Source organism: Tachyglossus aculeatus, chromosome 17, assembly GCF_015852505.1.
Source record: "Tachyglossus aculeatus isolate mTacAcu1 chromosome 17, mTacAcu1.pri, whole genome shotgun sequence".
NCBI classification, from domain to species: Eukaryota; Metazoa; Chordata; class Mammalia; order Monotremata; family Tachyglossidae; genus Tachyglossus; species Tachyglossus aculeatus.
The window spans coordinates 17,524,382-17,552,282 of NC_052082.1; the positions used below are offsets into that span (position 1 = coordinate 17,524,382).

Genomic DNA, 27,901 nt, shown 5'->3' on the forward strand with positions numbered 1-27,901 from the left:
CAGAGAAGAAATATTGGGAATGTAATTGGGTATCAAGTCAATACATTCGCACCACTGAAGCATGGGCTAGCTGTGGGCAGGGGATGTGTCTGCCACTCTATTATGTAGTTTTCTCCCAAGCGCTTAGTAAAGTGCCCTGCACACCATAAGCACTTAATAAATATGACTGACTGATAAACCAGAGAGGAAATATTTGGAATGTAACTGGGTATCAAGTCAATACATTCGTACCACTGAAGTATGGGCTAGCTCATTGAAAATGGGGCCTAGTTATGTACTTGTGGCTTCAAATAGAACCCTTATACACGGCGGATTCATTTTAAACACATTTAAACCAGTTTTAATTCAATAAAATAATCCTGTATTCAGTGGCACATATGCAAGGGACTGTGTGGTTTCTTGACTGTAAATGTTTTGGGTTTTCAAATATTCATTTTGAAAGCATATGAATACAGTTTGACTTTAAATAAGAAACTTGGAGCACCAAGCCCCTAGCTTTAAAAATGTTTTCTGTCTTGGAGTGGCACAAAGAAGGCTTCATGGTTATGGGAGGCAACGGATAAATTAGTTAGATCAAATTTTTTCTTTACTAGTTGGACTTTGTCCTTACACTTCATGGAACAACCCTATTTCACACAAATAAATGACTGAACCAGGACTATAGCTGATCTTTACAATTATACAACCAGTTGGTGTAACTGGTTGTCACAACCCAACAAATTCAAAACCTAATTTAGTTTAAGAATCTATTAGTTTAATCACAGAAAAGGGTTGTAGGAAAAATAATTTTAAATAGTTTTCTTTTTCATGAAAACAGGTTTGTTTTTTCCAATTATTTTCTCAATACCCTTTCTCAAGATAAAGAATAGTCTCTTTGGAACAACAGTTTATTTGGAATCAGATGACAACATCTGAAAGAATCACTGAAGCTTTCATAAGGGTTATTTTTGAAGCACTGTGAAATGATGGGCACAGCACACATCAATTACACTTTTTGTTCTGACCACAAAGTACTGTTTACCTCCTACAGTGTTAAGGATCTCAAAATGCCACTTCAGGGTGTGGGGTGGGGGGAAAAGGGAGAGAGAGAGAGAAAGCAGTCATCCTTACCTTCTTCCTACAAGTTTTGCATCGCAGTAGGCTGGAGATTGTGATTAGTCCAAATTGGCATAAAATTGTAATAATAGCTATAAATATTAATTTGAAATATATTTGCTTATGCCATTAGTAACAGTGAATTGTTAGAATGCTCAGTGTTGGATTGAACAAAATAATACGGCAGACCCAATCTAGTGTGGAATTTAAAATTCAACTCTGCCTCTTACCTTCTCTTATGGCTGTCTTCGGAGCATAGAGCTTGGCATATCAAGCCAATTAGGCAGAACCAAAGTGCTGCTAGTGCAATTATTCTCCAGTCGCTGACTGATTTAATAAGGGGTATGCAGCCCATTGACCAATCAAAACACAGCCACCAGGGACACAGCAGCAACCATGCATTCAATGAATAGTAGTAATTATAGTTTATAACCTGTCAGTCAAAAGGAAAAACAAACATTTTGTTGATACCAAGCTCGAAAAATGGTAACTTTACTTTTAGGCTTTTAGATAGAGCTGCAAAGAAAGTTTGTGTAAAATCATACGCTCTAGCACGCGCTGCAAAAATATTAGGTTGAGCAAAAGATGAAGTATTGTGTATCTGAGAAATTACATTCAATTTTCAATGAATGAAAAGACTAGCTCCCCGTTTAAAACACTGCTTTTATAAAAACAAACTGAAAAAGGAATAGGCTTCCTTAGTTTGGTTTATCTTTGTTAAATTTACATCTCCCACCAACTTCTATCTTCTCTGTCCTTCCTTCACAGAACAACAATGAGAGTGACAGTGGGCATTATGAGAATTGCTAAACTTGGAAAAAGTGAAAACAAAATCACTTTCCCATCATCATTAGCAAGCACTTAGTCCAGTGCTTTGCACACACTAAGCGCTCAATAAATACTACTGAATGAATATTTACTGTGGCTGACAATATGATGGGACTGTAGTGAGCATTTTAGATTATACAAAAGTATACACCACGGTGTCTACTCTCCAAAGTATTTCAGTCTGTTGGAGAAGATAAGCACACAAGAAATGGAGAACACCTTTTAAGATGGTCATAGGTGAATAGTTACGAAGATAATAATGATAATAATGGTATTTGTTCGGCGCTTACTATGTGAAAAGCACTGTTCTAAGCATTGGAGATGAAGATGCGATCACAGATGAGAACAACAAGCACAAATCATCATCATCATCATCATCAATTGTATTTATTGAGCGCTTACTGTGTGCAGAGCACTGTACTAAGCGCTTGGGAAGTACAAATTGGCAACATATAGAAATAGTCCCTACCCAACAGTGGGCTCACAGTCTAAAAGGGGGAGACAGAGAACAAAACCAAATATACTAACAAAATAGAATAGATATGTACAAGTAAAATAAATAAATAAATAAATAGAGTAATAAATATGTACAAACATATATACATATATACAGGTGCTGTGGGGAAGGGAAGGAGGTAAGATGGGGGGATGGAGAGGGGGACGAGGGGGAGAGGAAGGAAGGGGCTCAGTCTGGGAAGGCCTCCTGGAGGAGGCCTGAGTAACAAATAAATAGATAGAAAGATCAATAAAAGTAGTAATAATGGTAAGCAAGCGCTTGGTGCTTACTATGTGCCAGGCACTGTACTAAGCGCTGATGATGATAGTTATGGCATTCATCGATGTGCTAAGCATGGGGCTGATACAAGGCCTTAAGGTTAGATGCAGTCTGTTTCCAACACAGGGATCCCAATCTATTTTATCTCTATTTTACAGAAAAAGAAACTGAGGCCCAGAGAGGTTAAGTGGCTTTCCAAAGGTCACAGGGCAGGTCAGTGACAGAGCTGGGACTATCAATCGTATTTACTGAGCGCTTACTGTGTGCAGAGCACTGTACTAAGTGGTTGGGAGAGTACAATATAACAGAGTTGGTAGACACGTTCCCTGCCCACAACGAGCTTACAGTCTAGGGGATGAATTTAGAGACTAGAGCGTTATCTTATCGTCTAGAAGCATGTACAATGATCCTCTCCCTTCCAACACTGAGAAGCAGCGTGGCAAAGTGGAAAAGAGCCCGGGTTTTGGAGTCAGAGGTCATGGGTTCAAATCCCGGCTCTGCCGATTGTCAGCTGTGTGACTTTGGGCAAGTCACTTAACTTCTCTGGGCCTCAGATACCTCATCGGTAAAATGGGGATTAAGACTGTGAGCCTGGGACAACCTGATCACCTTGTAATCTCCCCAGCGCTTAGAACAGTGCTTTGCACATAGTAAGCGCTTAATAAATGCCATTAAAAAAAGAAAGAGAACTTTTTAAAAAGGAATCTAAATAGAAATAAGTCTAGTACTTACTCTGACAAGAAGATTGTCGGCAAAGGACGCTGGGTTATCAACATCAGTAAAAGCTGGTGGTCCGGTGCCCATAATTCTCCAGCGCAGATACAGCACTGCAGCTCCCCCAGATGATAGAAGAGCCATTCTCAAGAGAAGACCACCTTTCTTAAGCCACCCAAAGCCCTAAAAGGACACAGCAGAGCTCAGAACAACTCCCTATTGGGGAGCAATAAAAAAAGTTAATTGCAAAATATAACCAACAGGAAGCATCTGGATTACTTGGATTTAAAATTATACATGAGTCAAAGGGTAGTCATTGGGTTTAAAAAAAAAAGACTTCAATTTAAAAAATTTTAAAATGTTTTTAGCTTCAATTTTCATGATTCTCATACAACAATAAAGGTATGGCCAGTGTTTCCTCAATCATATGACTCCTTCCTGATTCATTCATTCATTCAATCGTATTTACTGAGCACTTACTGTGTGCAGAGCACTGTACTAAGCGCTTGGGAAGTACAAGTTGGCAACATACAGAGACAGTCCCTACCCAACAACTTCTGATGTTTACAAATTATGCTAATGGCTAAAAGAACATTACAACTATTTCGGTAATGCATAGGGATGTCAAGATAATCTTCCTTAGGTTCAATGTATTAGAACTTAGTTGTGAGGTGAGGGTTCTATAATGATCACAGGTTCCAATTTCCCAAGTAACTCACCATTACTCTATAATAATAATAATAATAATGGCATTTGTTAAGAGAATAGATTTAAGAGAATATATATTCGTAAAGAGATTATACTCTACATCAGCTTGCCAGCAGTGACAAAATTAGAGGGATTTTCAAATGGATGTAATGTTTTCAGAGTTGCAATAAATTTAAAACCTTCAGGCTTCAAATTTAAAAAACTAAGAAACAAAGTTAAAGTGTAGAAATCAGGCTAAATCAGACAAAATCCTAAAAATCCCTACCATTCTAGGTCTTAACACTAGGCTATTGATAAATCTTGTTTATCACTCTTAATTGGTTCCATGTAAGTACAATGTTCAGTGATGGTGTGTTAAATGAAGTGTAGTTTCCTATGGGGAATAATGCAAATTGCATTAACAGTCCCAAAATAAAAAAAAAAAATCACCAAAACAATATAAATATATTCACGTTCAGGACGAAAAAACACAATGGAAAATATATACAATTAAAAATTGTGAATTAGATTTTTACATTTTATGCTAACACTCTAAGGGGTGTGTAATTAACATTAGATAGAGAACAAAGAGCTCTTCAAATGTGCTTTAATTTCTCCACTCAAATCAGTTAGAGTACTTTAGAGACTGATTGGGAAGGTAAGAGGCATTTGAGCTAAGGTAAACTATGCATAGATTGCAAAACCAAAGCATTATCTGGACCTGATAAAGATCTGTAAGAAAAACATTCACTGAAATTTACAAGTGCTATTGTGAAAAAGAAAAGTGTTTCAATCAACCAATCATTTATTGAGGGCCTCCTGTGTGCAGAGCACTGTACTAAGCGCTTGGGAGAGTACAATCTAACAGATTTGGTTGCTCACAATGAGTTCACAGTCTAGAGAGAAAGACAGACATTAATATAAATAAATTACTAATATATACATAAGTGCTATGGGGCCGAGGGAGGGGTGAATAATGGGAATTTCAATGGTAAATACCTGTATTTTAAAAGATAAATTCACAGGCATCATCCTAGAAATGGCATTTTTAATTTGGACCTACTCGATTTAACGATCTGGATTGGACCAAAAGAATCTACTTACCGCTAATGATTTGTCCTTATGTAATACCTTTTGGACAACTTCCAGAATATTTAATCGGCCTATTACGAGGGCATCAAATACAGCATTCGCACCCTACGTAATTGAAAATAAGTTACCAGTGTTAGAAAAACTTACACTTGCTTTACTATGATGCCAAACTACTATTAATACTGATGCTACTGTAATTCAGCAGCTACTGGACAAAGTTCAGACACAAAATTCCTAAGAGCTGTTAGGTGTAAAGGAATCCAACAGGCCTCAAGAATCATAGGGATGAAGCCGGATAGCACAGACACGTAGATCCCAGTGTAAGATGCAGTACTGGAATAAGATTAAAGGAACTGAATGTGATTCCTGTAATGTAACATATTCCCTGGCAAAGAAAGGACAAGCAAAGGTGACTAGCAAAAACAAAATAATTATCTTTATAACCCAAGGCCCTCTTACTAACATTCTTAAATAAAGAATGGGAAAATAAAAACATTCTTAAATAAGGAATGGGAAAATAAAAACATTCTTAAATAAGGAATGGGAAAATACAAGCATTCTTAAATAAAGAATGGAAAAATACAAACATTCTTCAATAAAGAATGGGAAGATACAAACATTCTTAAAGAATGGGAAAATAATAATGATGGCATTTAAATGCTTACTATGTGCAAGGCACTGTTCTAAGCGCTAGGGGGGATACAAGATGATCAGGTTGTCCCATGTGGGGCTCACAGTCGTCATCCCCATTTTACAGATGGGGTAACTGAGGCTCAGAGAATTTAAGTGACTTGCCCAAGGTCACACAGCAGACATGTGGCAGAGTCGGGATTCGAACCCATGACTTCTGACTCCAAAGCCCGGGCTCTTACGAATGGGAAGAGTACCTCATACCAAAGAAAGTGCTACTTTGGAGATTGGAACTTTAGTTTCTCTGTTAATAATAATAATAATGATAATAATAATTAATAATAATTCTGGTGTTTGTTAAGCTCCTACTATGTGCCAAGCACTGTTCTAAGCGCTGGGGGAGGTACAAGGTAATCAGGTTGTCCCGCGTGGGGCTCAAGTCTTAATCCCCATTTTACAGATGAGGTCACTGAGGCACAGAGAAGTGAAGTGACTTGCCCAGAGTTGCACAGCTGATAAGTGGTGGAGACGGGATTAGAACCCACGATCTCTTGACTCCCAAGCCCGTGCTCTTTCCACTAAGCTACGCTGCTTCTTCAGTGTATGGGGTATTAAAAATAGACTTTCTGAACCATATCTGACTCAGATATGGGGGCTTTACACCCAGAATTACATGGTTACATGGTTACAAAAGTACCAGCCACAGTACCAGGAAGAAAGCCTAAGGAAGCAGAGATCAGCACGGCCTAGTGAATAATAATAATAATAATAATGGCATTTATTAAACACTTACTATGTGCAAAGCACTGTTCTAAGCGCTGTGGAGGATACAAAGTGATTAGGTTGTCCCACGTGGGGCTCACAGACTTAATCCCCATTTTACAGATGAGGGAACTGAGGCACAGAGAAGTCACGTAACTTGCCCAAAGTCACACAGCTGACAAGTGCCGGAGTCGGAATTTGAACCCATGACCTCTGACTCCTAAGCCCGGGCTCTTTCCACTGAGCCATGCTGCTTCTCTATAACGATTATTATAGATAATAATCGATAATCTATAACAACGATGGTATTTATTAAGCGCTTACTAGAGCATGAGCCTGGGCTCTAATCCCTGCTCCACCACTTGTCGGCTGTGTGACCTTACAGTGCTCAAGCGCTTAGTACAGTGCTCTGCACACAGTAAGCACTCAATAAATACGATTGAATGAATGAACTCTCTGTGCCTCGGTTACCTTGTCTGTGAAGTGGGGATTAAGACTGAGCTCTATGAGAGATAGCATCGGTGTCCACCTGATTATCTCAGGACAGTGCCTGACACATAGTGAGTGCTGAACAAATGCCGTTAAAAAAAAGCATGTGTAAAATTAGTGAAGTAACAATAATAATAATACTGATAGCATTTATTAAGTGCTTACTATGTGCAAAGCACTGTTCTAAGCGCTGGAGAGTTTACAAGGTGATCAGGTTGTCCCACACGGGGCTCACAGTCTTAATCCCCATTTTACAGATGAGGTAACTGAGGCCCAGAGAAGTTAAGTGACTTGCCCAAAGTCACACAGCTGACAATTGGCGGAGTCAGCATTTGAACCCATGACCTCTGACTCCAAAGCCCGGATTCTTTCCACCGAGCCACGCTGCTTCTCCGTAGCAGCAACGATAAGAGAAATGATGGGTTAAAGAAGAAAACTCAAAGCATTCTCAAGAGAGCATTAAATGTTAAAAAATAATAATGAGATTAGGCTGGTTATCTCATTATTATTTTATCTCATTTTTTAACATTTAATGTTAAATTTAATAATGAGATAACCGGCCTAGTCAGGGTCCTTCTGGCTACCTTTGATTCAATGCTCTGAATATGGGCCAGGAGCCCTTAGTTCACCACTAAATCTGCTCTGATTCCACTCGTGATGTTTCACATACATTCATTCATTCAATTGTATTTACTGAGCGCTTACTGTGTGCAAAGCACTGTACTGAGCGCTTGGGAAGTACAAGCTATGCGCACCTCATTAACAAAATGGAATAGTAAATATGTACAAGTAAAATAGAGTAATAAATCTGTACAAATATATACAAGTGCTGTGGGGAGGGGAAGGAGGTAGAAGCAGCGTGGCTCAGTGGAGAAGCAGCGTGGCTCAGTGGAAAAGAGCACGGGCTTTGGAGTCAGAGGTCATGGGTTCAAATCCCGGCTCTGCCAGCTGTCAGCTGTGTGACTTTGGGCAAGTTGCTTAACTGCTCTGTGCCTGTTACCTCATCTGTAAAATGGGGATTAAGACTGTGAGCCCCCCGTGGGACAACCTGATCACCTTGTAACCTTCCCAGCGCTTAGAACAGTGCTTTGCACGTAGTAAGCGCTTAATAAATGCAAAAAAAAAAAAAAGGAGGTAGGGCGGGGGACGGGAGGACGGAGAGGAGAGGAAAAAGGGGGCTCAGTCTGAGAAGGCCTCCTGGTATCTAACTGCAACCATCCCTTGTTTGTAGGAAGGGAGAATATGAGAACGAGTGATATTCCAACATCTAATGCACATCCTGATTGATCTCCAGTCCACTCATCAGACCCTGCTCTATGCCATCTGCTCTGGCCCTACCCTTTTCCCAGCTCTAGAATTCCTCAGCACAGAAATCGCCCGAGAGAGCACTTTTTAATCTAAATATCTTCGCGGGAAGGACAGGGCAGGGCTGGAGATGATACTGTGGGACCTAAAAGCCGGAACTCGAATGACAGACAGCTGTTGTCTTGAATAGGCAATTTAAATGTGCTTACCAGACAACCAACCTGCTTCATCACAATTCTAGAATGCAACCTTGCTACACAGATGATGTCGTACATCCTGACAGAGCGAAGTGAAATTTGGAGCAGCTTATAGATACATGAAATGAAGGATGGTTCAATTTTTGTTTTGGATTATTATGGTCTTTTGCAATATGGGCCTCCCGTACCACCTAAAATTCCTCAGCCAGGGTGGCAGGAGGGGTCTTGAGGGCTGCAGGAGGGGTCGTGCAGCAGTAAGAAAGATAAAGAAGTGGAGGAGAGATGGCCTCGTTTCCTTCTCCCTTTAATCTTTGGCAGCTGCAGTTGCCACTGCCTCGACTAAATTGGATTCATTCCTCCTTGCTCGTTTCCTAGAGGTTTCCAGTAGCTGACCATAAGTTTTCACCCATGCAGGGACCTTTTAGGGATCTTCTGAATACACAGTGCCCTGCAGCAAGGCAAACAAAGGAAGCAGGACTGATTTTTATGGTATCAGGAGTGGTGGCTAAGAGAGTGCTAAAGTGGCACTTAGTACAGTGCTCTGCACACAGTAAGCACTCAATAAATATGAATGAATGAATGAGGACGGGCAGTGGGGCTTTCCAGGGAGTAACAAAGGCTAATCAAGTGCCCTATGAGCATATTTCATGCACACAAGTGAAGGTGCACGCATGTGGGAGTGTGGAGGTACATATGTTTTGGCAACAGTCTGTGGAGGGCCTAAATGGAGCCTGTGAGCCCCATGTGGGGCACAGACTGTGTCCACCCTGATTAACTTGCATCTACGTCCCCCTCTCCATCCCCCCATTTTACCTCCTTCCCTTCCCCACAGCACCTGTATATATGGTTGTACATATTTATTACTCTATTTATTTATTTATTTATTTATTTATTTTACTTGTACATATCTATCCTATTTATTTTATTTTGTTGGTATGTTTGGTTTTGTTCTCTGTCTCCCCCTTTTAGACTGTGAACCCACTGTTGGGTAGGGACTGTCTCTATGTGTTGCCAATTTGTACTTCCCAAGCGCTTAGTACAGTGCTCTGCACATAGTAAGCGCTCAATAAATACGATTGATGATGATGATGATGATCTACCCCAGTGCCTAGAACTGCTTGGCACATAGTAAGCGCTTAACAAGTACCATAATTAGAGAAGCAGCGTGGCTCAGTGGAAAGAGCACGGGCTTGGGAGTCAGAGGTTATGGGTTCTAATTCCGGCTCCACCACTTGTCAGCCGTGTGACTTTGGGCAGCAAGTCACTTAACTTCTCTGTGCCTCAGTTACCTCGTCTGTAAAATGGGGAGGAAGACTGTGAGCCCCACGTGGGACAGCCTGATAATGATGGCATTTATTACGCGCTTACTACGGGCAAAGCACTGTTCTAAGCGCTGGGGAGGTTACAAGGTGATCAGGTTGTCCCACGGGGGGCTCACGGTCTTCATCCCCATTTTACAGATGAGGTCACTGAGGCACAGAGAAGTTACGTGACTTGCCCAAAGTCACACAGCTGACAATTGGCAGAGCTGGGATTTGAACCCATGACTTCTGGCTCCACAGCCCGTGCTCTTTCCATTGAGCTTCCCCCCTCAATGCTTAGAACAGTGTTTGGCACATAGTAAGCGCTTAACAAATGCCACCATTATCATTATCATTATTAGCTCCATTTGAGTCACCCACAACATCAGCATCCTCACCAGAACTGTAATCCCTTGCTCTTTGCACAGCATGGCTACTGCCCCCAAGAGAACGCTCAGCAACACCCAGAATGTCGAAAAATGAGTTCCTTCCTTGTTACCTGTCAAAGATAAAACTCAAGTTATCCAAAGCTTTCTCAATTAACACAAGGAATTATTAAACAAGCAGTAGCCATTCGCTCTACAGTAGTAATTTAAGAATTTTGAACATCCCCTTAGAGCCTAAAATCACGACAGTAAATGCTAGATGCTCATTTGGAACTGAAACCCCCATTAGCTTGTTCAAGGCAGGGAATGTGTCTATCAACTCTGTCATATTGTACTCTCCCAAGTGATTAGTAGAGTGTGCTGCACACAGTAAATACGATTGATTGATTGACTTACTGGAAAAATATCTCCTGCTCATGCAAAAGCATTTACTGAAAATCTCTGATGCTCACGGATTACTAAATCTTACTGCATGCCTCAGGAAGGATTCGAATCAGTTCAGCAGCGGTCTCAGCAACTCTGCCAAACGCCCAGCAGCCTCTCTCCTCACAAAGAACTATATTTATACAATGTAATAATTCCAAACCTCCCAATTCTTGAGATTTAACTTGAGGATTTTTGAAGATTTGTAGATGCAGAAAATGCTGTACCTGGCACTTTCCCAACTGGAAAGCTTCTCTAAACGGCATGTTGGCTGTTCCCCATAGAAGGGCAACTATGGCTGATCCTTCCATGAGGTGAAGGAGTTTACAACGCTTGGCACTTTTCTGAAGCAAAGCAATTATTCTAAATTTCGGCTAATCTGATTAACAAATTGCTTCAGCTCTTGCCAACCAGTGAGCTCTCTCTCTCTGAGATCGTGAGTCCCACCATGGACAGGGACTATATTTAATTCCCATCTGTGTACTCTCTCCCCATGCTTAGAACGGTGCTCTGCACAGATTAAGCGCTTAATAAATACTCCTCCTCTTCAAGGTTCAGGTGAACTCGTCAAGGGTGTTTTTGCAACATAAACTCTCTGTGGAGTCCTAAAAGGGCTTGCTGTTGTGCTAATCCAGTTGATAAACTCCTCCTCTAGACTGTAAACTCCTTGACGGCAGGGATCGTGTCTACTTCCTCTTTTGTATTGTACTTTCCCAAGTGTTTAGTACAGTGCCCTGCACATAGTAAGTGCTCAATAAATACAATTGATTAATTTGATTGATCGATAATCTGATCAGTAAACAGTCAAATCCCAGGAGATCTTTCTGGGGATTCCAAAGGGTCTTTACTGAGCAGGCTTTGTGAAGTGCAATTCCCTGGCTTTGCAGCCTGACTCACTGGGATCTTTCATACAGTGCCCTGCACACAGTAAGTGCTCAAAAAATACAATTGATTAATTTGATTGATCGATAATCTGATCAGTAAACAGTCAAATCCCAGGAGATCTTTCTGGGGATTCCAAAGGGTCCCCAGACAGTCCCTTTACTGAGCAGGCTATGTGAAATGCAATTCCCTGGCTTTGCAGCCTGACTCACTGGGATCTTTCATTCTCCAAGTACGTTGGGTAACAAAGCTTGTTCTATATATGGTTCAAAAGTTTAGATCTAGAAATGTGGCTCTCCAAACAAAGAGGCAAAAACGACGCTGTGTCAAATGCCGCAGAAAGTGTACACTTCAGCACAAAGACTGTTTTTGTGTGTACCTTAACCAAGTTAAGACTCACAACTACAGGAATGGCATAGGATGTACTCAGTCCTAGGCCACACAACAGTGTGTAACTGTAAGGAGGACTTCTGAAGTTAGCTAGTACCTATTTCAGGAAACATATGAGGTCACATCTTTGCCTTGATGTACAATCTTGATCTAATCATATTTTGGTTTATACCTAGTCTAATGATGATTCAAGAAGGCAAAAAGGGACAGATATGAACAGGCTAAAATTTTTTTTGACATGCCTGTCCACCTCTGTAGCAGATAGGGAAACTAATAGATGGAGAAATTCCATAATATGCCAAGAGCAAATAAAGAAATAGAAGCCAGGTCTCCTCACTCTTGTTTCAAAATTTTATCAAGTGGACCAATGCTACTTCCTCCTCTCCCTGCTCCACCCTGGAAAGTGAGAAGTGTTCCCCTCTTTCATTAATCCTGTTGGTGCAGAAAGTAATTTGAGTAGAGTCAGAATAAACAGAAAAATCCAAGGCTTTCAAGCTTTAGCACACCTGCATTGCGAAATAGTTGAAAAACACCATAAATTTTTCCTCAATAACAGATGCTGTTTCTACTTAATTTTCATTCAGAATCATTTTCACACTAACCCCACAAGATTTAAAATTTTATTAGCATATCTGAGGGCTTTAATCTGGCCTATATCCTACTTTACCTCTACTCAGAGCTAAACTCTGATCTGGGATGGGAGGGTGTGGCAGAGAAGAAAACACTAGTCTCTTCATTTAAAACAAATTGCTGCTATACTCTTCCTCTGGACATTTCCCTGCATTTATCCTGCTCTTACGGGGCCAACTTTATCTGGAATGATGATTTAGCATTATTAAATTTCAGAACTTTGTGATTCAAAAAGTTCACCTAAGCTTCCACATCCAATCAGTTCCTATGTGCATTTCTCTCTCAGTTTCCACTTGCAGGAATTCCATAGCTGAAGTGGGCAGGGGGCGAGGGGAAGGCATTTGTCAGTGCTAACACCTACATGTGCCAACAGATGTGATCAATTTAATGAAGCATGTGCCCCTGATTTGGCATTGCTTTCCACTGGGATGTTCTTCTCTCAGTTAAAGCATTGTTTCCTACAAAATACCCTTCTCCACCAATCTATGGTTGGCACCTGTGTTGATTTGAAACTGGCACATATTATAAGTGGGAACAATGCCACCCCAACAGATGGTCATTACTGTATATATGCCAGAAAAGCACAATGAGCATCAGATTCTTGTTTAAAAAAGTTGAAGCTATCTAACTACTCTTCTGGGCCTAGAGTGAAGGAAATCAGATGTTGCTGCTCCTCTCAATACAGAAGAATTTCTGAAAACTCAGACAATGCAATAACCAAAGGCAATTTACACATAGTAAAAATAGATGAGTGTGAATATTACTTTTTCTGATTTCTGGAGCTAAACTTCAAAAATCTAAAAATATATTCATAGTGTTTCAGGAACTACTATTAATCAAACTACCTCAATGACTTCTTTACTCATAACCCAATCTGTCTGTTCCTAACCTCACTTCTCTTAGATTGTGAATCCAATGTGGGACAGGGACTGTATCTAATCTGATTATACTCTATCTACCCTACTGCTTAGCACAGTGTCTGCCACCAAAGGGCTTAACAAATATCACAATTATTATTACACACCTCATCTCTTTCTTACTGCTGACAACCTCACAATCTATTTTCTAAGATGTTGGCACAGCTTCCTTATGTGCCCCCTTTCCCACACTGATATTCTCCTAACCTAAATACACTCTCTTGTAAGAGATAACACAAACAGTAATATATAACAATTATAGCAGAAAAGAGACATCTAGTAGGAACCTCTAGAGATACATTTTAAAGTTAAACAAAATGCTTTAATAAACATTTATACACAGCATCTGAGTAGGAAGAGGAAAGATATTTAATACTTAGATGAGACTCAGGAAACTGAAAAGTAATGCAGGTGACAATAATGAGAGATTTCAATTATCCTTTGGCTTCTTTTATATTTTCCCAAGGGCTTAGATGAGAGTTGTGCACATTCAACATACAACATTAATTGACTGATTGACTCAATATAATTCAGTGAAAAATACCTAAGGATGAATACCTCTAGAAACCACAAAGAAGACTCAACTCAGTTCTCCTCTATCACAGGGATTTATTCTTGAAAATATACTCATTAAGGAAAACATGTTTTGCAGTATTCATCCCATGTTTGATGGCACTCTCATGGGCACAACTATTTCTTCTGACAGTGAAGAGGACAAAAAAACCTGGTTTAGATTGGTTGCCTCTTTCAGTCTACAAAACAGTCTGAAATTCAGATGATTGAAGTCTACAAAATCATGAACAGTGGGGGCAAGGCAAAAACAAGACTGCTGTTTAGAAAATCCCATTTCAGAAGTAGGTGACATCCACTGAAGCTTAGGGATGGTGGCTTCAACTCAAATGAAAATCAATGGTATCTGAATGCTTTCTGTGTAAAGAGCAAAAAGAAAAAACATCTTCACATAGTGCATGGTAAACGCAGAAAATCTGTTACCACATGCCAAAGACATCAGTAAGTTCACGGGGTGGAGAGAGAAAATTTGGCCGAAAGCTCATTTTTAGCTAAGAGAATGGACATCCACAGAGGGAACCATTTCTTGGTGCCTCAAAGCATCTGGTGGACACTGCTGGAGGCAGAGTACTGCATGGCAGGGGCACCTTAATCTGACTCAATAATGGCATTGTGCATTTTTTTTCTGTTCCCCTTGCTAACTCATTGTGGGCAGGGAATGTATCTGTTTACTGTTATATTTTACTCTCCCAAGTGCTTAGAACAGTGCTCAGCACACAGTAAGAGCTCAATAAATATGACTAAATGAATGAAGTGTTTCTCAGATGGCAATGTTCCCCTTCTACTCTACTAGGTTATCTTCTCCCTACCCTTTCATCTTATGAAAATTCTAGCTTTGCACTTCTTATTTCTCACTTGTATCATCAACCCCTCCCTCTTCTCTGGGTCCCTATGCCTTAACACAGTCATATCTTTCCCATTATGAAAACAACTCTTGACAAAAATCCTGACTCCGCTTCCTTCCAGTAATTCTCCTATCTCCCATCCCATTAAGAGCTACACTTCTCAAAGTGCTGTTTTTCTCTGCTCGTCTCCCCTTTTTCCTCTGTCACTTTTCCATTTCACTCTCTTCATCTGGATTTCTCCCTCTCTATTCTACTGGTGCTGTTATCACTAATGCCTCATCATCCAAAAGTCCCAACTCTTGTTCTAATTCTTCCCAGATGGTTGACTGACCACTGATGCGTGGGTGAAGTTAATAGGTTTGTCCTTGCAAAGCCAAATTTGGTGGGGGAGGCTACCCACTTTGTCCTTGTGGTCATTACTCCGTCCTTGTGAGCTTATTACGGGGCCCTGCACCAAGCAGAAATTCAGTAAAGCTATATGATGCTGGCCAGGAAAACAAAGAGCACAGGCAATTTCCAGGAAAATATAAGCATTAGGAAATGGTAACGTGTGCCACAATTAATGTTAGCATACCTCTAATAAACCTGACCTAACAGTGATAGTTTATTTTGTTCTTATCGTGATTAGGAGAGTGGAATGGTAAACATGTTTTACAAATTTGAAACTTTTACTCCTAAAAGTTTATTTGAATAAAGCCCAAAATTTGGGTGTCATCAGCATAGAGATGATAGTTGAAACCATTATCATATGTCTTTCAGTTTACTAAATTACTGCTCATTCACCAGAGTTTAGCCAACACATTTTAATTCAAAAACCTTTCTATGGTCCATTTTTACTTTCCCTCCAGAGCAACAATTATTTATCCTATAATAAACATGATGTCAAGATGCTAAGAAAAATAGATGAGTGTAGACTGCAAATTCTTGAGGGCAGAAAATGTGTCTTCTAATCCTTACTGGTTCCTTGAGGCAGGAATTGTGTCTTCTAGCTTAACTGAATGATCCCAAGGGCTTAGTATAGTGCTCTGCCTACAATAAGGCTCAATAAATATTATTGATTCAATGTAGGAGACTCCAAAAATGTAATGGCATCATAGAAGAAAATGATCCATTAAAAGTGACTTCAATAATCCATTCATCCATAATCCATCCAATCCATTCAGAGCCCAGGCTTTGGAGTCAGAGGTCATGGGTTCAAACCCCAGCTCCGCCAATTGTCAGCTGTGTGACTTTGGGCAAGTCACTTAACTTCTCTGGGCCTCAGTTACCTCATCTGTAAAATGGGGATTAAGAGTGTGAGCCCCCGTGGGACTACCTTGTAACCTTGTAAACTCCCCAGAGCTTAGAACAGTGCTTTGCACACAGTAAGCACTTAACTCCATCATTATTATTATTATTCAACAATATAAATGCCACAGACCTGTTTTTATTTTTATGAGAATTTTAAAGGCCTTCCATAATTTCTAATTAACTTTATTCAGAGTAAAAAATTAAAACACAATTCAGCTTTATGTGTTGCCAGCTTGTACTTCCCACGCGCTTAGTACTGTGTTCTGCACACAGTAAGCGCTCAATATATACGATTGAATGAATGAATAAAAACCTCACCCCCTTCTTTATACCGGTTTTAGTGAAGAACTGAGTCTGTCTACTTTGACTCTTCTCATCTGACTCCAAGAAGCTCGGAGTTGTACCACTGTCAATGGCAGACTGATGAGACCTTTGGAGATTTGTCTTGGGTTTCAGCTTAGAGAAGTGCATTTTGCTGGGTTGGTACCCTCTGAAGTTACCAGACTTCTTTCAAGCTATGGAAAGCTAGTCCCACCTACTCCAAGATTTATAATCCCAACCTCAAAGTCTCCTTCCCAATCCTAGCCTCTCCCAAGAAAGCTGATAGGATGATTGCCCCAGAGACCTAAGCTTGGACTCTGAACCTTGACCCCCAGCCTCACTCAAGTTTCCGACAAAACTTCGAGTTTCCAATTAGGGTGGAAAAATCCCCAAATGGTGGCTTCCTGGTTACGGTCTGTTCCTCCAACTCCTAATCAGTGCACAGCCTCTGCTGAATCCCTGATTTCTTTTCACTCCCATAGTTCAGAATGAAAAATTAGTCTCTACTCTGCCTTATAATTATGGGGACAATTCTTCTGAAAAATCCCACCATTTTATTATTCCTCTCAAGACAGTTGAAGGCATTACTTATGTCTCTGTCTATAAGTGGAAAGTTAAATCTGAGTACTCCTGTTTTCACAGGATCCTTATTATAACGAGATATGTACAACTTCTGATGCCCTATTAGGGTTTTTATATTGGGGTTTTAAACACACTTACACTGATATTCAGAAACCTAGAAAAACCCATTAGAAATTGAATGAGTACAGATAAAAACTAGGATTATCTACCTCAAAATTTTCCACTAAACCACAATTTTAATAATAATATTGTTGGCATTTGTTAAGGGCTTACTGTGTGTCAAGCACTGTTCTAAGCGCTGGGGGAGATACAAGGTCATCAGGTTGTCCCACGCGGGGCTCACAGTCTGAATCCCCATTTTACAGATGAGGTAACTGAGGTCCAGAGAAGTGAAGTGACTTGCCCAAAGTCACACAGCTGACAAGTGGCGGAGCTGGGATTAGAGCTCACGACCTCTGACTCCCAAGCCCGGGCTCTTTCCACTATGCTACGCTGCTTCTTTTAGGGTGTCTGGATGAAATTTAGTAATTCAAATTACACTCTACCTATAAGAGCCTTTGCGGATGCAGCCAAATGATTCAGCATGTCAAAGTAAGCGAACATTTACACACAAACCCACACTTTTCCAAGTTGATCTAGTCCCTCCCCACAAACAGCCTCATAGTGAACATCTGCACCCCTCTGAAGTGTGACATACTGTGGAATTTGTAACTAAAGTACATTATATAATTATCAGAAAACAGCCTACTCTTCAAAACAGAAGTTCAAATAATAATAATGATTCTTTACAATTATCTTAAAAATAATATATTTTTTCAAAGATATGATTTAAGATTAATTTAATAAATATTTAACTAGGCAGGTCCATATTTCTATATTTGATTTTAATGTCTTCACGTGCTTTTTGAGAGGCTTTAATGAGAAACACAAATGTTTTTGAAGCACAGGAAAACAAGAGTTTAAAATGTTAATCTGCTGCTTTCATAGTGGTAGCAGAAAAATGTAACTATACACCATGCACACTCCCTTACAGTTGTTGCCAGAATTAAGCAATACAGAACTGGGGAAAAAATGGAATTGGCATACCAAAAAAGTGCTAAGGGAGCTATAGCCTCTTTCTCATCACAATCAATCAATCTCTGGTATTTACTAAGTGTTTACTGTGGGCAGACCCCTGTACTAAGCCCTTGAGAGAGTACGATATAACAGAGTTGGTAGATATGTTCCCACAATTATTCAAAGGTTCATGGAAGTGATTATTATCTGGAATTTTATGAATAGGAACTATGTTTTGGACTAAGCAAATTTAGATTAATAAACAAAAACTTGTAAACAACTTGTAAAACCCAAGAACAGTGCTTACTTTCTTTAAACGCTTTACAGTAGCCAAGGAACGATAACAAAAAGAATAGGGCACACAGGAGGTCTGCTCTGCCAACAATACCGGCAACCTTAAAAAGAAGAAAATAAATGTAACTTAAAAATGAACATTTTACACTTTGGAAATTCTGAAAACAACTTAAAATATGCAACCAAGAGCACAGCAAGCCACACCAGCTAATACGATAATATGCTGTTATTATTACTATTATTATGCTATTTGTTAAGACACGTTTCAAGTACTGTTATATGCTCTAGGGTAGATACAAGTTAATCAGGCTGATCACAGTCCCTATCCCACATGGGGCTCACATTCTAAGTAGAAGGGAGAACAGTATTTTAATGAGGTGTTCTTAAAGTTATATGGAATTTTATCATCTCCATTTATAATTATTGACACAAATATATAGTCCAAATACAGAACTGCCTCTTCCATCACTGCAAAATAAAAAAAATCACATAATAATAATTACGATCCTTGTTAAGCGCCGAGCATTGTACTAGGTGCTAGAGTAGGTAATCAAGTTAATCAACTTGGACACAGTCCCTGTCCCATATGGGGCTTACAGTCAAAGTTAGGAGGGAGTAGGCGTTAATCCCCATTTTGTAGATGAAGAAATCGAGGCACAGTGAAGTTAAGAGACTTGCCCAAGGTCACACAGCAGAGCTGGTACTAGAACCCAGACCCTCTGAACTCTCAGGACCTTTCTCTTTCCACAAGGCCATGCTGTCTGCCAGTAATAATAATAATAATGATGGCATTTGTTAAGCGCTTACTATGTGCAAAGCACTGTTCAGTACTTCATCACTGCATTATTCAAGGAGAAAAAATAAAATATGATCTATAGAACAGGGTACTTACTCTCTATTACAGTGAGTAGGGAAAGATTTTATATGGCGTAAGTGGTTATTAACTTTCTATAAGGACTGATGTTTAAATATAGGGGGGTGAGAGGGAATTCACTACTTAGCCATTAAATTTACATGAAACAGTATGAGGTAGTGAACATCGTGAGACAATCCATGGATGGAGGAAATAGGAAAACTCTGGAGTTACCAAATTTAAAGATTTAACAGTGTGACAACTTCAAAACTGAACCAAAAAATCGAGTACGTAATGCAGTTTCCAAATTTCCCAGGCAAAGGGCAGGGAGCCAGAGGACCTGGGATCTAATCCCAGCTCTGCTGTGTGATCTTGGGCAAGTCACTTAACTTCTCTGTGCCTCCATTTCTTCTTGTAGGCAAGCAGCCTAGAACACATGCAAGTGCATGTAGATAATTTTCTCACAGTGCATTTCCAGAGTCATTAACTTCTGAATTCCATGGACAGTTCCAAATCACCTCAACCAAGGCATAAAATAAACATGACCTTTTTTTTAAAAAAAAAAAAACCCTCCTTTCTTTAACTCTTCCAGCACACTTACTATAGACAATAGAAAGAAAATTCCTTTGAGAAATGCGAGTGGGATAAATCTTTGACCTCTTATATAAGTAAATGTTTCAGAGATTCTGCACATCTTTTAAAAGGATTCATACTGTACATCCTTGGTTTCACTTAAATATATCTATCATACTACTAAATATTAACATGAAAAATCCATCCCAAGGTCTCTTTGTTATATATAGTCTCTCTTCTCACATATTCCTAGCAGCAACTGTTCCAGCAGACATCACTTACAAATGATGAACAGGGCCGGATCATTAGTTCATATGGACAGCTGTTAGAACAGCCTTGCAAACAATCACATGTACCAGGTGAGAAGTAAAAAAATGCTGATTAGAAACTACCTACTTAATGGAGAGTGAAAGAGTAAAATTTTGGGGGTCAGATAAATTATAGATTTTTTTTCCAGGGAATCAACCTTGCAAACTGTTGTGGGATCAAATACATTTTCAGCCTAAACATGTATGTCAGCCACAAATCATGTGAAGTTAAAACATATGTCAGGAAATCTTAGATGAGCCACCCAGCTTCTGCCTTCCCCTTAATTGAAAACATACTCACTTCCCAAATCCCTCATCTTCCCTATTCTCCTTAATAGGTCAGCTAAAAGAATGATTTTCGGTCCAATGGTTTTACAAAAAACAACACTGTTTTGTAAGGCTGTTAATATACTGACATGGTCAAACAGTCCAAGCAAACAATTCTGTCAAATTAATATTAGACATTAAAGCCTTTTCTTAGAAGGCCTGATTTTTGCTCATTTTAAAATCTGGATTGATTTAAAAAAAGGTGAAAGTAGCCCTGGAAGTCAAATATAACGAATATCTCCAGCTCAATTCTAATCAACACTGCCTCAGTTACCTCATCTGTAAAATGGAGATTAAGACTGTGAGCCCCACAGGAGACGGGGACTGTGTCCGACCTGATTTGCTTGCATTCACCCAGCGGTTAGTACAGTTCCTGGCACACACCAATTATAATAACAGTAATAATAATTATTACTATTGTTATCCTGCAAATTTATTCTATTTCGTCTATTGAGCTACTCCTAGTAGAGGCTGTTGGAATTGTTGTTCTGCTAATAGACTGAGCCCAAATGGAACCATAAGCCAAAATGAGACCTTAAAATGTAAATCTGACCCTCTAGGAGTAAAACTATCTGCAATTTACAAGGTATTTGGTGATGAAATATCTAGAAATAACTCTTGGAAGGCAGGGGAGAAAAGGGAAAGATTAATAACCTTAAACCCCTATTATAGAATATAGCCCTATTGACATTCAAAGTACAGAGCCTGGCTCGGACATGAAGGACGAATGATGATGATGATGGCATTTGTTAAGCGCTTTCTGTGTGTCAAGCACTGTTCTAAGTGCTAGATTTAATGGAAATTAGATGTGGTTTTAGGTAAAATCTTCTGGCTATGCAAAGAATAACTTGGTCCTTAAAAATCCTTGTGCATGGGGAAAGGGAGTTACCTTTTATGATCATTCACTTGCCTGGCAGAAGGTACTGCATTAAACTGTTTTCCAAATAGGGGTCTATAAGCAGCATCTCTGCATATGTTCAGAGAGTAGTTTAGATAGCTGTTTAAATACACTAATCAATCAATCAACCAATCAATCGTATTTATTGAGCGCTTACTGTGTGCAAAGCACTGTACTAAGCGCTTGGGAAGTACAAGTTGGCAACATGTAATGACCCATGGGGTGGCCAGAATCCCGATGGGTGGATTGACTTTGTATCAGCTTGACCTTCCAAAGTAGAGTTGTTCATGGACTTTTTCTCCCTGGGGGCCCGGAAGACTGAAATAGCCATGATACGGAGCTCAACTGAAAGGAATCTCAGTCTGGATCGATCCAGGTGAACAAACTAGATAACACCATACATTCGTTCAGCATTTTTTACTGTTACAAAGCACTTTCAAAAAAGTATTTCATTTTATCCCTGTGAAGAAGGGAGAGGTAGATATTCCGACTTTACAGATGAGGTAATAAGGGAGGTTAAGTGGCTTGGACAAGGTCACCCACAGCTCGACTACAATCCAGGGCTCCCGCTTTCTGGTTTCATGCTCTTTCTGCTAAGGTTTGGATGGCATTCAGAGGGACCAGTGGACATTGATACAATTGTCGAAGCAAATCCATTTCTGAACGTGGACTTTTCTTGTGGTTGCCTTTCTGACCCAAGGAGAATCCTGTCCATTTCAATCATTCAATCAGTAGCATTTACTGTGTGCTCAACCCGCTGAGCACTGTCCTAAGTGCTTGAGTGTAGAGTACAATATAGTTGACATGACCCCTGCCCTTCAAAGAGTTTACAATCTAGCAGGGAACACTGACACTAAATTAAGTTATAGATAGGCCAAAGCAACAGAGTATAGAGATAGGTACTTAAGTGCTACAGAGGGGTAGAAGGTGTGCGTATCCAAGTGCTATGTAAGGCAAAACAATCAACTGTAGAGGTATGTACTTAAGTGCAACAGAGGGGTATAGGATGTGAATTCCCAAGTACCTACGTGAGACGGAAGAGCAACAGTGGTAGCAGGAGAGGGAGATAATATGGGAAGAGGAGGGGTTAATCAGGGAAGACCTCCTGGGGGGAGATATAATTTGAAAAAGGATTTGAAGGTGGGGAGATCAGTGGTATGCCAAGCGTGAAGGGGAAAGGGATTTCAGGCAGAAAGGCGGGTGTGAAAGAGATGAGAGCGAGATACATTGAATAGTTTGACTTGAGAGAAGCAAAGTGGGTAAGCTGGGATGTTGTGGGAGAGGAGTGAGGACACATAGTGGGTGGAGAGCTGATTGAATTAAAGTCAATGAATGGTAAGTAGTACCTGCTGATACAGAGAGAAGCAAGAAAATACATTTATGTAAGTATTCTCACATCACACACATGTATGTGATGACATCTATTCAGGGATCAAACCTCTTAAATTTCTCAACTGTCATGATACGGGCCCAAGGCTCTTGTCAAAACTCTTTGGTAAGAAGGGTCAATGAATGGACATACCCTCCTTGGGGCAAGCGGCAGTGTTTTCTGTACTTTCAAAGTGTATTGAGGGTGCCACTGCTCCATCAGTGCACACTGTAATGGCTTCATTTGAAACTGTGAAAGGGACTGTTCCTCAAGAGTTCAAACTGTGGATTAGTTTCTGGGCCAAGAGACAGCTATATACATTACCAGTATTTAAATAACAGGCATTCATACCTTCAATTCTTGTAGTGAAATAACAGTACTCTCCATGTCATCATTCTGCAGTTTTTGACTCACTGAATTAATTTTCCATTTCTCATTAGCGCAAGGTCAGACGCCTCTAAATATTTCGTGGGTCATTTCAAATATTTGGGATGTAGCTGGACAGCCCTGTTTGAATTCAAGAAATGACTCCCTCTCCCCTGCATTAGGTAACCAGCCCATGAAGGGAAAATTAGATATATGCCATCTGACTTCATCTTTCATAAAAAGCACATCTAGCGAGCAGGTACTTACACACTCAGTATGCACTGGATGTGCAGCAAAGAGCAATGCAGCTAACAGGGATGATTTGGGAGCAAGGTTTAACCGCCTTCCTTTATTGGTATATTGTAGTCCACCAAGCAAAATTGAGAAGACATCAACCATTAAGACAGAAATGGCACAATGCAGCAGAATGTTGACAACACGAAAACTCTTTGGGTAGAAACCTCCAGATAAATAGTAGTTAATCCTGTATCAAACAAAGGACAGAAATGCTTTACGTTCAAAGCCATATGCATAATTTAACCCAATATTTTTAAAGGGAAATTACTGCAAGTAAAAGGAATAAGGAAGAACTGCTTTGTCTGTATTTGGTTAAAAAGAATTATCCGAAGCTTTAAGATTAAAGGAAGGCATAACTGAATGCAAGGGGAATATAAAAGGAAAAGGGAAGGTGGGAGAAAAAGAAAATGAATAAATGAAAAATAATATGTATCGACATCTGCCTATACATTTAGATAGCTATAGAGATATCATACTCCTTTTTTGAAACTAAAAAATTGTTACCAAAAAAGTTATATAAGATGTAATGATCACCCAGAGGATTAAAATGAATTAGGTAATGCAATCCAAAAATGCAAGTAAATGAACAGACATTAGTTTCATTGTCATGGCTTTAAATTACGTTGTGTCATTAAATTACAAGCTTCTTCTAAGTACCTGGGAAAAGAGGTGCCTAGAAGAAACACACTTTACTAAGCCAGAATGTAGGGCAAATTTTTCACTGTGATTATTAAAATTAGCTTATCTTGCAATGCAAAATGGTACTCTCCAAATTCCTGAATTAATTTGCCTTTGAACTCCTTAAAGAGGGTGCAATCTCTCTGAGAATAGAGGAGTGTGAGTTTATGAAATTTGCACTAGCTTAGCACAGCACTGACCCACAGCACCAAGACATCTGCTGGTATCAAAGGAGATCAGAAGCCTGCGACCTGTTTGAGGCCCGATGCTTACCGGAAAGTTAGGACAGTGAGCGGTCGGTATGATTTATGACTGTTGTTGCTGCTGAGTTTACTACCCCAAAAGTCATGCTGCCACAAGTCACTAAGTGGCGTTTCGGCTTGGAGGTCCTACAGAGACACATCAGAAGGAATTTCAAAATTACCCCAACTGTCAATGAAAAGAAAGTAAAGGTAGTCAATTTGAAACAAACTGAAGCAGCATTTCTCAGCTGAAGCAAATGAAAAGGAGTATGGCCTGGTTGCTAGAGCAAGCCTGGGAGCTAAAAGGACTTAGATTCTAATCCTGGCTCTGCCCCTTTTCTGCTCTGTGACCCTGGGCAAGTCACTGAACTTCTCTGTGCCTTAGTTGCCTCATCTGTAAAATGGGGATTAAGATTGTGAACCCATGTGGGACAGAGACTGTACCCAACTTAATTGTCTTGTATCTACTCCAGCACTCAGTATAGTGTCTGGAACAAATACCATAACAAACACCATAAAAACAAAAAACAAACCACCACCACCGAAAAACACACATGAAAGACAGTGAGCTAATCTGGAAACATCTTCCAAAATTTAAATCAAATATTTTTAGGATAACTTTATGCAGAGGAAAAAGAAGAGATGGGCATAAAAGTTATCTCATACAGCAGAAACATTTTCCCTGCTAACTTAATAGTCTTATCAGGGCTGTCATTTGGGGATGATTTGTTCAAACACAAATGGTTCATCATTTTCCACCCAAAGGAAAAATTTCTGCCATAAATAAGGCTGACTGGTTCTGAAATTCTAGGTAATCCCAGTGATGAGTGTATGTGTTGAGTAGGGGATGAACAGGGTAAGGAGTTGGCGGGGGGGGGGGGGGGGGGGGGCATGGGAAGCAGGGGTTTTGAGGGGAGTAAATTCCTCTATTTCCATCCACTGAGATATTTTAATTAGCTCCAAGCAAAGAGCCACTCAGAGGCAAATCTGACTGCGACAAGCTTTTAGCCTACTGAGATTTTCCCGATATCTCTGTGATTCACTCTGGTCCTTGGTCTTACCCCAATTTACAACACAGATCGTCTCAGGGAAAGATGTAATCTTTCCTCATTTTAGCAATAAACCCAGTTTTTCTACAATGCAGGGTTGGGTTTTTATAGAACACCATGTCAATAAAAACTCACATTGTAGTACTGACCATGACTGGCATTGCATGCACGCGTCAATGAGTATTTCTTTTGATACCATAGAGAATGGTAGCCAAATGGACTTATATGTCGGATGAATTTTCCTTAACTCCCTAAGCAATGTTCTAGGCAAAATGTAAAATGAAAATAAACATAATGGCCCATAATGGCAGAACTGACTGTACTCATTATTTTTTCAAAACTACTTAGAAGTAGGTTGTAAAACAACTAACATTCCCTTGGGAAAATAGGACTTTATTTTGAATATAGCATGCAGCATTTACTTTCTATCATACCCTTAACCTAGTTTATCCATTCTCCATCACAAATTCAAAATACCTAATGACTTCAGAGGAGGAATGTACATCAGGCCTACATCAAACCATGTTGACTTTCAACAGGTCTGTAAAATGGAGATTAAGACTGTGAGCTCTAGTGGGACAATCTGATTGCTTGTATCTATCCCAGTGCTTGGCACATAGTAAGCGCTTAACAAATACCATAGTTAGTATTAACAGGTCAGCTCCAAAATCAGTGTGGGAATAAGCAAGGTTCAGTTGCATATACAGTATCTGAAATATACATCAAATAGTGGCTTGCTTCTGAGGTATTGTACAACTATAACCAGATTTCTCATACATGCACTTTAGGAAGTACAACCACAAGTGGCTGAATGAGATGCTGTTTATCTAATTCCCAAGGTCAGCATGACCATGACAGAATAAGCTAAGCAAAGATGAGGGATAGCAACTAATGATTAGCTTTATTAAAACCTGGCTGGAGAGCTGAACTAATTAGGCCATTAATCATTAACATAAAAACAAAAAGACTAGTTTTAAAACATTAAACTTGATAAATCCCTCCGGCCGTTGGATTAAAATGATTAACGTTGTAGTTTAGGATCAAATTAATTATGTGCCTCTATAGAGAGCAGCACATTATGATATTTTCAGGAAACATAAAAGCGTTGGGTGTTATTGCTACAAAAGCAAATGCATTATGGAATGACTTGGATAATCTTAACTGAACATGATTCACTAGGTTGTGTGGTGGAGATATGAATAGGAAAGGAGACGGTCCCTACCCAACAGTGGGCTCACAGTCTAAAAGGGGGAGACAGAGAACAAAACCAAACATACTAACAAAATAAAATAGAATAGATATGTACAAGTAAAATAGAGTAATAAATATGTACAAGCTGGCGTGGAATGCCCTCCCTCCGCACATCCGCCAAACTAGCTCTCTTCCTCCCTTCAAAGCCCTACTGAGAGCTCACCTCCTCCAGGAGGCCTTCCCAGACTGAGCCTCCTTTCTCCTCTCCTCCTCCCCATCCCCGCCACCCTACCTCCTTCTCCTCCCCACAGCACCTGCATATATGTTTCTACAGATTTATTACTCTATTTATTTTACTTGTACATATTTACTATTCTATTTATTTTGTTAATGATGGGCATCTAGCTTTATTACTATTTGTTCTGATGACACCTGTCCACATGTTTTGTATTGTTGTCTCCCCCTTCTAGACTGCGAGCCCGTTGTTGGGTAGGGACTGCCTCTGTATGTTTCCAACTTGTACTTCCCAAGCGCTTAGTACAGTGCTCTGCACCCAGTAAGCGTTCAATAAATACGACTGAATGAATAATAATAATGATGGCATTTATTACGCGCTTACTGTGTGTCAAGCACTGTTCTAAGTGTGGGGTAGATACAAGGTAATCAGGTTGTCCCACGTGGGGCTATCTTAATCCCCATTTTACAGATGAGGTAACTGAGGCCCAGAGAAGTGAAGTGACTTGCCCAAGGTCACACAGCAGCTAAGTGGTGGAGCCAGAATTAGATCCCATGACCCCTGCCCCCCAAGCCCACTCTTTCCACTAAGCCAGGCTGCTTCCCTATCTGAAATTCACCTTTGATCTGTGGGGAGGATGTTGGATAATTGCTAACTACTGTTTGACTAGGTCTTTCTTACTGTTCCCCCCAACCTCTTTCCCTCAAACATATTCAAGCTAAGTTCCCACTGAGAGATAAAATAACTCCAAAAGGATAACCTGAAAACGGCCATGAAGGACCAAACTGAGCACTGGAAAAGCCGATTCCCTGTTAACATGATTCCCACAGCCAAAGAATGTTAACTTATTCCCTTCAGCTCACAGAAGCAGCGTGGCATAGGGGATAGAGCACAGGGCTGGGTGTCAGAAGGTCATGGGTTCGAATCCTGACTCCACCACGTGTCTGCTGTGTGACCTTGGGCAAGTCACTTCACTTCTCTGGGCCTCAGTTACCTCATCTGTAAAATGGGGATTAAGATTGTGAGCCCCATGTGGGACAACCTGAGGACCTTA

General features: G+C 40.0%; 1 protein-coding gene across 3 annotated transcripts in view; it reads right to left on the bottom strand.

Moving 5' to 3' along the window:
- TMTC4 (transmembrane O-mannosyltransferase targeting cadherins 4) overlaps window positions 1–27,901 on the bottom strand; it is a 78,493-nt gene that overhangs the window by 21,973 nt on the left and 28,619 nt on the right. For 2 of the 3 annotated variants that reach the window (XM_038759307.1, XM_038759306.1), the window contains exons 3-9: window positions 24,404–24,519; window positions 23,423–23,639; window positions 18,475–18,562; window positions 10,274–10,374; window positions 5,204–5,296; window positions 3,431–3,595; window positions 1,326–1,528 (exon numbers count right to left, since the gene is read on the bottom strand). In XM_038759307.1, the coding sequence (XP_038615235.1) occupies window positions 1,326–1,528; window positions 3,431–3,595; window positions 5,204–5,296; window positions 10,274–10,374; window positions 18,475–18,562; window positions 23,423–23,639; window positions 24,404–24,519 (983 nt within the window). The remainder of the gene's footprint in view (window positions 1–1,325; window positions 1,529–3,430; window positions 3,596–5,203; window positions 5,297–10,273; window positions 10,375–18,474; window positions 18,563–23,422; window positions 23,640–24,403; window positions 24,520–27,901) is intronic. The other variant, XM_038759308.1, reaches the window with a different exon arrangement.